General features: G+C 39.3%; 1 protein-coding gene across 6 annotated transcripts in view; it reads right to left on the reverse strand.

The window, feature by feature from the left end:
- Nucleotides 1–12141, reverse strand: part of LOC129706058 (coiled-coil domain-containing protein 91-like) — a 97139-nt gene that overhangs the window by 25422 nt on the left and 59576 nt on the right. For all 6 annotated transcript variants that reach the window (XM_055650023.1, XM_055650026.1, XM_055650025.1 and 3 more), the window contains 3 exons: nt 3402–3494; nt 3240–3308; nt 1309–1485 (listed from right to left, as the gene is read on the reverse strand). In XM_055650023.1, coding sequence (XP_055505998.1) covers nt 1309–1485; nt 3240–3308; nt 3402–3494 — 339 coding nt within the window. The remainder of the gene's footprint in view (nt 1–1308; nt 1486–3239; nt 3309–3401; nt 3495–12141) is intronic.

Below are 12141 nucleotides of genomic sequence, written 5' to 3' on the forward strand. Positions count from 1 at the left end.
GCAGCTCCTTCCATGACCAAGAAGGAAAGGTTGGTAGTTACAGAAGTGTTAGGCAGCTACAGCTGGTTTATAAAAAGCTGGAGAGATGAACATGTAAATTCAGCATCACTGACGATTACTGGCGTGGAGTTCTATCAGCAGATAGAAATAAAAATCAAACGTTCAGGTAAGCCTCCAAGGTGTCTGTTGTTTCAAGTATCAATAAATATTGAAAAGATCAAGCTCTTGCCTTTATGCCAACTCTGTCATTCACTAGAGCAGGTTTAGTGAAGCAGAATTGGGTCCAATTCTGTCTGCTTTGAATATCCACATTTACAAAGATAAATGCCTGTTTCATAAACCACCAGGTAGGAATTAATATAACCAGATTGTTCTTTTGTAGTTTGCAGTGTTTAAGTGTTGATATAATGGATGGGATGTTAGGGCAGAGCACTGTCGTGACTCAAAAGGTATAAATGCAGGCAGATGCGATAGTGGGGTTTAAGAGGCTTTTAGATTGGTGGATGGATATGCAGGGAATGGGGGGAGGATATGGATCACATGCAGGCAGAGGAGATTACTTTATCTTGGCATCATGTTTGGCAAAGACATTATGGGTCGAAGGTCCTGTTACTGTGATGTGCTTTTCTATGGTGACGCAAGGAATTGCAGATGTTGGTTTACAAAAAAAAGATGTAACATGCTGGAGTAACTCTGTGGGTCAGGCAGCAAATGACTTGGATGAAAGCATAAAAATTGTAGTCCAGTTCTTCAACGTCACTATCTATATTCTCCAGAAATGCTGCATGACCCGCTGACTTACTCCAGCACTTTGTGTCTGCTTTTCTATGTTATATGTAAATAGGAAAAGATTGTATTGAGATGCATCTGCATCTCAATACAATCACACTAAGCTTGCTCTGTGACTCTGAGCTCTAACCACTGAACATTTATTTACATTATGTGCTTCTTTCTTATTCTTCTTGACAGAATGCACTATTTCACTTGTCCCCATGTAAGAGTCTCTTTCCAGTGGACACAAGGAATTACAGATACGGGAACCTCTATTTCCAGATGTTTGCCCACTAACTTGCCCCTTTGTGGACCTCTTTGTCACCTTTGCTACCTGCGTTTCAACCTTGTGTCATCATCAAAGGTAGCCAATATAATGTTAGTGCTCTCATCCAAGTCATTTACATAAATGGTAACAAGATGGGGTCCACTCTCCGATCCCTGTGGCACATTGCTCATTGCATCTAGCCAACCAGAAAAAGACCCATAAACAAATGACGCTAAGCAGTTGCAGAATGTGCCTACTTCATACTTCACCTGGCTTTTGTTCCTCTCCTCTTGTAATGCCTCCTGGATGGCTTGCTCCAACCTTTCTTGGTCCTTGCCACGCTCAATTTCCCATAGTTCTCTTTTCTCCATCTGGATCCTTTCCATCCTTTCCCTCTCCACTTGCACAGCTTTCAAAACAGCTTCAGTAATGATTTCCTTTTCTGCCTGTGTTAACAGACCATTGTTCAAACGGGATTTTAAGAAGAAAAAAAATCAAAAGATATTTAAACCAAATATAATACCACATAAAAATCCATGGCCATATACTAAATAAAAGATCAGAGAAACTAACAAATGTTGTGTGTTGAAAAATGATTAAATCTGCCAACTACAACAGGAATTGGATTACAAAGCTGGAAGGAGATGCTTCAGAAATATTGTTGTCCTTGCTATTATAGCATTCCTTGCCAATAATGCTAATTTTTCTTGTTACAATATTGTTACAGTGGCAATGTTTGGAAAATGGCTGCCATTGGCAACCACAGATGGTCTACAATTTCAAGGGAAGAATAAATCTTCAAAGGACTACAGAAAACAGATGACAACAATACTGCAGCATCGAATAAAAATTAAAATAAAGTTGACATTTTTTCTGATTAATCTCCACTTGATACATAATTGACTTTCTTCTGCTGCATGTAAATGACCAGCACGTTCCAAATGTAATGATGTTATTTAATGGCAACCAACATGCACACAACATTCATTGTCCTCAGTTATGTTATCCATTGTTTTCAATAAAATAGGGTGATGTTTATTATTGTCACGTGTACCGAGGTACAGTGAAAAGGTTTGTTTTGCATGCTTTCCAAACAGATCAGATAATACTACACATAAATACAATCAAACCAATCTCAAGTACAATGGATAGAGTGAAGGAATCAATAGAGAACAGAATATAGTTATTAAAGGGAATATTATTGGAACATTTAGAAATGGTGGTAGGTTTACATAGAAATGAGATGTTACAGAGAAGAGTGATTGTATTGGATGATGGTACATCTGCCTCTAGGACTTGCAATACACTTGAAATATTAAGCCATTTCATTGGGTATATCTACAAGAACAGGTGACTTGGTGACACAGTTAGGCCTTTCCCAGTTTACTTTAATTCTGGCCATTTGGTGCGAGGCACAAGAATATCGGCTTGACCACATCTTTCCCTCCAGAGGTGAATTGATAAACTACTACTGAATAGTCCATAACTACACAGCTACACCAGTAAGCAAATGCTGTTGCACCTTGCAATTGACAACTCGATAAAGTGGCACTTCAGTGCACCATCTCAACCTTCCATAACATACTTTATTTGCAAATCTGTTCATTTGAATAGACTTTTTAATCAACTGATGTGGATTCCAGAATAAGTTAATTAGTCATAGGAGCAGACTCCGAATCTACTCCGCCATTCAACATGGCTGATCCAACCCCATTCTCATTTTTCATAAATATCTCGGGAAATAAAGAATTGATTTTTCAGGTAAGACAATTTTGGACTCCACCAGATGAAACTCTACAAGAATATGTAAAAAAATTTAAGGTAAAGGCGTCATTTTTTGAAGTAGATGTGATCATACACAAACAAATAAATACACATGCATACACATCCACATCCAAGATCAGAGATTTAATAGTTATATGATTAAAACTTACATTTTTTATCATTAACTAAAAACAGAAATTGTATTTATTTGTGTAAAATATATCAATAGATAGATTAGCGAAGTCAAAATTATAAATTTGAGAGATTAATTTGAGAGGTTTCTGATAGTTGGTAGCAGGGAAAGATTATATCCAATAAATTAATGCAATATTGGAATGTATCAAGAAAGATCTACAAGGAAGAGCAACTCTCTTCTTTAAAAGAGAGAGAATTAACAAACAGGTCATTTGTCCGACAAAACTGATTATTAAAATACCTGTACAACTTTATCCATTGCCTCTTGGCTTCTTAGCCTTTCCTCATCCAGACACTTTTCAAGTCTGTCCTGTAAATAATTCATCAGAATATTCAATTTATTTTTAATTTTATGGACACGAATGACATTGAAATTCTTTTGGAAGAGAACTAGAAAATTCACCTTGTGCAGTTCTGTTTGTTCATCCAAAGTTTCTTTTATCTTGAGTTGCTGTGCACTTTTTTCTTTTTCCAGTAATTCAACCAAGTGCTCGTGCTGTAAGGTCACATAGTTGGCAGTGTCAGCAGCACATCACACAAAAGGGAGATCCAGGTATAGTATTAAATTATTATCTTAAATTATAAAAGCAGCTTATTCAAAATAGGAAATGTGCCAACAACTCTGGAGTTGACTCTTAAGCAATTTCAATTGCCCTCCCTGAGCCTTGTTATTGTGTTGCCCGACCATTTCCCACTACTTGTAGGCTGAAGGTGGATGGAGCTGTGTGGCCAAACCCTGGAAAAGCCAGCAGTGGATCAGGGAGAGGCACTTTGAGATTTGTTAGGTGGGATTGAAGGGGTTGGTTTTCATTGTGATTCTTGAAAAATAACTATAAAACCTTGCGGAATAGATAGGGTGAATGAACAGAGTCGTTTGCCCAGAGAAGAGGAATCAAGAACCAGATGATGTAGATTTATGGTGTGATAGGAAAGATTAAATGGAAGCCTGAGAGGAAACATTTTCCACACAAAGGGTGGTGGATATATGGAACAAACTGCCAGAGCAAGTAACTGAGGCAAATAGTATAGTAACATATAAAATACTTTTGGACAGATACATGGATAGGAATGGTTTAGATGGATATGGATCAAACAAGGGCATGGGGACAAGTCGGGCATCTTGGTCAGCCTGGGCAAGTTAAACCAAAGGTCCAGTTTCCATGCTGTATGACTCTATGACCAAGTACTTCTACTCCATAAAGGAATGTGGAAAAAATAACTGTTTGGGCCATTTTGTATTTCAGTCAGATCCAGATTATCTCTCGCACAGCAGGGAAAGCAACAAAACCTTTGTGTTCAAACAGCATTTTTGACAGGATCTGTTGTTTACACCGTGCCCTAATCTTCTTATTTAAACGTGAAATTCTACAAATTTCGGATAATGGCATAGAATCAGAAGATTGTAATTGAGGTTTATGGCAACTTATTGTAACTTAATTAAGGTATGTTAATATCAGGTCAATGTGATAGGTGATTAACATAGAACATAATTACTTACTGTCATGTTCATCAATAGGGTGGAAATCAGGCATAATGATTCAAATTATATTCAGTACATATTCGTCCCATTAAATAAATTAAGACCTCTAGTAAAGCAATATCATATTTGAGCTTTAAGAATATTAAACATGTCTAGGCTTCAATGTCTCCTTCATATTCATTGGCATAGAGAGGCAAGCAATTCATAGAGATAATGATCAGAAACAAACAAACATATTTAATGCATGAAAAGATTAAGGAAGTAGAAGGTTCAGTATGAAGGTCATAATACGTTTTTTATCCCGTTTGTTTCCTAATGAATGAGTAACAATATGAAAATCACTCCAAAACTTATGTTGGATGACAGAAAAAACACATTCCTGGGCGGTGAAGCCCACAGCCCACATGAAACCTTTGCTAATATTTTTATTTTGCATTTTTACCAAATACATTAAGACTGAAATGTCACTTAACCATTTCGGTTTTCTTTTCAGCACTTGCCAGCACAACAGGGTATTTATTACGCCACAAGGCTCAGGTGAGGGAAGAAACATTTCTGCAGAAAGTGGTGGTTCTCCAAAACTTTGGCAACACACCTGTCCTCTGACCAGCTCTGATGCCTCACATTCAAAATAATTTGCACATTCCTCCCAGCTGGTATTGCCATAATAGTGGTTGACTACCGCTTCTTCAGTTGTCAATATAAGCAAAGATCTAGAACTAAAGGAAAGCCATAAAAAGCACAAAGGTAGAAGGAAATAAGGATTTTTCTGCCAATTTTCTCTTCTTCTCTCTAACTCTCGAATCTTGTGTTAACTCCTGATGTCTCTCCTCCAACTAGCAACCTCAACCAATAAAATTAGCTGCAAAGTGCCTGGAAAAGGGATGTGAAGTGAAAGATCAGGAGGAACTTTTCATATAACTTCTCAAGTTGAGTTTCTGCCTTGAGGAATAAGCTGCCAACATGTGCTTGGAATGCAGAACATGTACATTATTGCTAAAACCAGGTTAATAACAATAATGGGGCAAACCCCAACTTAGGAAGAATTAGGTCAGACTCAGTCTCCAAAGCCTGCTGGATCTCCCAGTTGCTAACCATTTTAACGCCCCTTCTCAATCCCACACTGACCGCTCTGTCCTGGGCCCAGAGGCAGGTCACATGCAAACTGGAGGAACAGCACCTCATATTCCGTTTGAGTATCTTCCAACCCAACGGTATGAACACTGACCTCTCTAATTTTAGGTAACCTCTGACAAACTCTGACCCCCTTACTCTCCCTCACCTTCCCTCCACCATGCCCAACCTGAACTCCCACCCATTTCTCTCTCCCCTCCCCTCCCCCCACCAACCTTCACCCCTGCCAATTTCTTCCCTCTGGCTTTAAAATGCGCAATGCTTCAAACTTGTCACACCTTCTTCCCTTTTTTGTCTCTGGCCTTCATTCCAAACATCTGCCTATCAACCCCCCACCCTATGTTGGCCTATTACCTGCTAGGCTTTGTCCTGTTTCCCCCTTTTCCAGCTTTCTTTACACCCCTCCCCCTCCCCATAATCAGTCTGAAGAAGCATCTCGACCCGAAATGTAATCTATCCATGTTCTCTAGGGATGCTGCCTAACCCGAGTTACATCAGCACTTTGTGTCCTTCTGCATATTGACCGCTACAGTTCATGAGCAGTTCTACAATAATCTCCTAAGAAGGTGTCTCCCAAAACTACATGCTACGTGATTTTGCAATTTGAGGACAATCTTGCCTATTGCTTTTCAAGTAGTTATCTAGATAATTTTTTTTAACTGTTTAGGATAACACTTGATTTCTGCTTGCCTTTTTAATATATTTTCCAAGTTATATAACCTTCTCTAACTAGTGGACATCTAAATGTTTTGTTTAGTTTGTTGTTCCGTGTACCGAGTCAGTGAAATGCTTTTGTTGCGTGCTAACCAGTCAGCGGAAAGACAATACATGATTACAATCGAGCCATTCAGAGGACTGACACATGATAAGGGAATAACGTTTAGTGCAAGGTAAAGCCAGTAAAGTCCGATCAAAGATAGTCCGAAGGTCTCCAAATGACGTGGATAATAGTTCAGGACTGCTCTCTGGTTGCGATATCCGACACTACTTAATATTCTGCCAATTATCATTTATTCCCTTGCTTTCAAGCAGTCAATCTCATCTCTCCAGAATGAATATCATACGCCACCTTTGCGCACAGCCAACCAATAACCAATCCATGCTGCTTGGCGCTATTTTCCTTGCTATCAAAACACTTATTAGATTTTTGTCTGGGTTCTTGTAATCTTCCTGATGTATTTATAAAACATTTGAGAGATTTTCTTTAGTTTTGCCACCCATATATTTTTCCTTCACTATTTTTTGCCTTCCCAATTTCAATTTTACCCTTGCACCTTCTTACATATCTTGAGACTTTCTGCAAAATTCTCAGTACCTTGTGGTGTTCCTTGTTTTAGTTAGCTATGTTCCTGAACATTCATACGCTCAGACTGACCACCTCCCTTAGTTGATATCCTCTATATCTTCTCAATCAGCAGTAACCATGCATATTTCACCAATAAATGACCCTGCAGTTTCCATCCTGGCCCGAGCCAGGCAGGAGAGTGAGCCACTATCTGAGACAATCAGATGGACTGGCTCAGCATCATCTTCAGTGCCCGCTGATTCATCAACCAGGCCCCATGTCTGGTTAAGTTGCTAAGAAGGAGAGATGACTGATGGAGATCGCTTACCATCAATCACCCATTCATACTAGTTCTATGATATTCCACTTTCACACACTAGGGCCAATCAACCTACAAACCCAAGCATCTTTGGGATATGGGAGGAAACCCATGTAGGAGTGGCGTGTAAATATGGCGGTGCGTTCATTGGCACATGGACTCTGAAGGACACTGATCAGTAAACCTCTTGCAGGGTCCTTGGGACATCACGTATAATTGAGCTCTGTGGCCACCTATTTCAGTGCTTCTCTATTACTGATTAGAACTTTCCTGAGAACCTAAAGGTTTAGGATATGTCCAGTTACCCCCCGTACCCATAAGGTCACAAGGTCAAAAGGAATATGAATAGAATTAGGCCATTCGGCCCATCGAGTCTACTCTGCCATTCAATCATGGCTGATCTATCTCTCCCTCCTAACCCCATTCTCCTGCCTTCTCCCTTTAACCTCTGACACCTGTACTAATCAAGAATCTATCTCTCTCTGCCTTTAAAATATCCACTGACTTGGCCTCCACGGGGCCTTCTGTGGCAAAGAGTTCCATAGATTCATCACTCTCTGGCTCAAGGATTCCCAACCTGGGGTAAATTTCACCTACCCAGGGGGTAAATGTGTTGATTCTGGATGTGTACATATTTGTTCTCATTGACTGACTGTGTTTGGTTCTGGTATACCGGTATCTGTTCATCATTAGTTGTTCATAAATAAGTGAAATAACATTGTTATGTGCTATTAAAGTTGCCAGAGGTAAACGGGACGGAAAAGCTTGGGAACCCCTGGTCTGCCAAAAGGCCACAGATTCACTACCCTCTGACTCACCCACCCTTTTGTACAGAATATTAGATTCATCATTGGTTTAACAGATCACCTTCTCCCAAGTCTATATTAGCATCATACTGTATTATTTCTACCAGTGGTCGAAGTCAATATTCACCTCTTTAGATTTTGCAGTCAGTCTCATGATATGGATTAGTACAGGTTAGTTATGAACTATCGTTGCCTTCAAAGACATTAGTGGTGCAAAGCTGCAGTCTTTTCTATCCATGCCACAGCCTAATCTCACTGTCATCCTCTCAACCTGTTGCTTACTGAGAAACTGACAAAAGCATTGGCTGAATAGAAAAATGGAACAGATAAGGGATAGTACAGAGAAGGTTCACCAGACTGATTCCTGGGATGTCAGGACTTTCATATGAAGAAAGACTGGATAGACTCAGTTTGTACTCGCTAGAATTTAGAAGATTGAGGGGGATCTTATAGAAACTTACAAAATTCTTAAGGGGTTGGACAGGCTAGATGCAGGAAGATTGTTCCCGATGTTGGGGAAGTCCAGAACAAGGGGTCACAGTTTAAGGATAAGGGGGAAATCTTTTAGGACCGAGATGAGGAAAACTTTTTTCACACAGAGAGTGGTGAATGTCTGGAATTCTCTGCCGCAGAAGGTAGTTGAGGCCACAGTTCATTGGCTATATTTAAGAGGGAGTTAGTTGTGGCCCTTGTGGCTAAAGGGATCAGGGGGTATGGAGAGAAGGCAGGAACAGGATACTGAGTTGGATGATCAGCCATGATCATATTGAATGGCGGTGCAGGCTCAAAGGGCCGAATGGCCTCTACTCCTGCACCTATTTCTATGTTTCTATGTTTCTATGACCAGATTTCTGGCTTTTTATTTCATAAGCGTTATGTGGCACAATAAAGTCAAAGCAATTGTTAGAAAGACCATGTTATAAAGAGCAATGCAAGTAACTATTTATTCTTTCAGCTTTGTTTTATAAATCCTGCTCAAAATTCTCTGAGAGTTGTACTGTATAACACAAGTTGTATTTAGATGGCACTTCCAAGTTAAACACATGTGGAACAGCAGCTGTCAATACAATCTTCATCATAACACATTCTAATATTTAGAGTCTGCAAAACACTCCAGAGAACCATTTATTTGGTTTTACTATTTCCAGTAAATCATACCAGACTTTTCCTCTCAACGAAGGCAGACCTTTTATCTTTAGAGCAATGAGATATGGAAACATTCTTTTGGTTAGATGAAAGACAACGTTTATAATGGAATACAATATTAAATATTAATTAAAACAAAATACAAACTATAGAAATTCAATGACCCATATTGATCATTAAAATTGGAAACAATTCATCAAGGCACCTATTACCACTCATATATATTCTTGCACCTTGCAAGCATGAGAAATTATCTGCATTGGCATTTGTTGTATTAGGAGCTGCTCTGGGACATCATAAGAGGAAGCGGCTGGTTTAAAATATGTTAATGTAAAGTTGGCTACAATCAAAGTTGAACAGTGGCAGACACAAAATGCTGGAGTAACTCAGCGAGACAGGCAGCATCTCTGGAGAGAAGGAATGGGTGACAATTCGAGTTGAGACCCTTCTGCGGACCGAAGAAGGGTCTCGGCACGAAACGTCACCCATTCCTTCTCTCCAGAGATGCTGCCTGTCTCGCTGAGTTACTCCAGCATTTTGTATCTATCTTTGGTTTAAACTAGCATCCTTGTAGTTCCTTGAACAGTGGAAGGAAGGGTGGAAAAGAGGAGGAAATTGTGATCTTTCAGTGAACAGAGATGCCAATTTAAAGAAGAATGAAAGTTGCCAATATTTCTTACAGATTTTTATACTACTTCCAAAATTCTACCTGTCTCAACTACATCCTCTGGCAGAGCAGGTAAGCATTTAGCAGATGTAAAGCCATGAGCTAAAACCAGTATTTACCATGCTCAATCCAGACATGAGCAAACATGAATGTTCACTGAGAAAAATGTTGACAAAATAAAAGCAAATTATTATTTTTCTCCTTTTGGACAAAGACGACTTGAATACTGCACACGTTGAGCCTTGCTGCCTTACGCCATAACACTGATTTTGAATATTTTTTGTACAATATTCCAAATATCAGGTGATTATGCATATCTTTTCCAAAAGGGGATCTGGTTTAATGTCAGACAATAGTTAACCATTTTCAGCATAGATGAATGTGTGCTAAAAATATCAGTTTATCTAACAGCTGCTCTGATGCAATGTAAAAATCCGTGCATCAAAGTAAAACAGGGGCAGAGGCGGCAGAAACGATGTACAAATAAGTGGTCGATTAGTTGCAAACACCACAGTCAGCTGGAGTTCGCATTTATATTATACCATTAGGAGGTCGATCATAAAATGACACATCCTGTAATTCCTGTTAACCCACTTAAAAGTGGTATAGATGTTAAAAATAGCAGACAGGAAGCAAAAAACACAAATAGTTCTATGTCAGTAAAAGAGTGGCAGTTCTGGTAATAAATGATTAGTCAAAATACTTCAAACATCGTGACACAACCTTCTTGTGATACAATGGTGCAGATGCGCCAAATTGACTCACAAGATTCATTGCAAGTGCTCTGACAGCAATAGCCTATAGAGCTACAGTTTTAGAACAGCATCAGTTAAGAAAGTTGGTGCATCAATTGTTGGCGTCAGGGCGCCATGGCGGTAGAGTTGCTGCCTTAAAGGGCCAGACACCTGAGTTCCATCCTGACTATGGAAAATAACTGCAAGGGTTTACTCTGAGTGCTCCGGTTTCCTCCATCACACCAAAGACTCATAGGTTTGGAGGTTAATTGGCTTCTGTAAATTGTCCCTAGTGGGCTGAAGGGCGTGCTTCGGCGCTGTATTTCTAAAGTCTACAGTCAGGAAGGAAAAGTGCCTCAAAACTGATGAGAAAATGCTTTTGTCAGCTATATATTCAATTTCCCTGATTAACATACCAACGGCTCAATAATTCTGTTGCAGTTAACATCATTTCAGACAAGGGCAACAATAAATAAGATTGGTCTAGGAATGGGCTAAGGTTGGTGGTCATTTCACTGTTCAATTAAATCCTGGCTAAAAATCTGCAGCTCCAGTAACTACACTACATGAAATAACCATCATTTCCAATTATCACAGCAAGAATGTATTAATCGCATGTTGTTCCATTTGAGAGCTGAACTTCCAAATTTCTACAACCTTTTCACAAACACTCTGCTGCGATTTTCAGATTTATGTTTCCCAACTTGTCATCTCCTGTTCCCACCACCAATCAGCAGAAATGATCTCCCCAAAGGCTCCGCCAGCTTCTTCACATTTTGAAATCTTCAAATTCTCCAGGAAACAACCTGTTTGCATCAGGACCTTTTCTCAGAGTTGGAAGAAGTGACCCAGTCTGAAACATCACCTGTCCATGTTCTCCAGAGATGCTGCCTGACCTGATGAGTTGCTCCTGCACTTCATGTTATTCCTCAAGATTCCGTCATATGCAGTTCATTGCATCTCTCTAGTTTATATAATTCCTCCAATATTACCTTTGAGATTCCATGCAACATTCTGGCAAACCAATGCTGCACTCTAGCGTGGATGATACATGTTGAGAATGGAGTCTAATATTCACAAGGTTCTCCACTTCTTCATTCCCTATTTCAACATGTTTTCTTTTCTATTTGATTTGCCATTGTTCTGGGTATAGTTTATCGATCAAGTTGGCTTTTCCAAGCCTGCTGCCACACCCTAACCAGGTTAGAGTCATTTCTGAAAAACCTTCAAGTCCTAATCAAAAAAGCAACTCAGAAACCACACCCCTCCTTAAAATTCTGAAACCTTCATAGGACTATTTATTTTCCTTCGGTTTCTGTTAAGTTGAATGTTCATTGAACAAACTTGTGAATTTCTTTCGATGAATTTCTCATGGTTCAATTGTAAAAATGATGAGCTTTATTTGAAAGCCACTTAGAGTAAACTAAACCCCATTGAGGCTGTTAAAATCAACAAACCATTCAGCCATTAGGTAGTTAACTTTGCTGTTTTTATTTTGACAACTGTGTGATAATTTTAGAGATTATTTTATATTCCCATACAAATTCAAAAACCTGCTCAGAACCTCATAAA

This window comes from Leucoraja erinacea, chromosome 19 (genome assembly GCF_028641065.1).
Source record: "Leucoraja erinacea ecotype New England chromosome 19, Leri_hhj_1, whole genome shotgun sequence".
Taxonomy (NCBI): Eukaryota; Metazoa; Chordata; class Chondrichthyes; order Rajiformes; family Rajidae; genus Leucoraja; species Leucoraja erinaceus.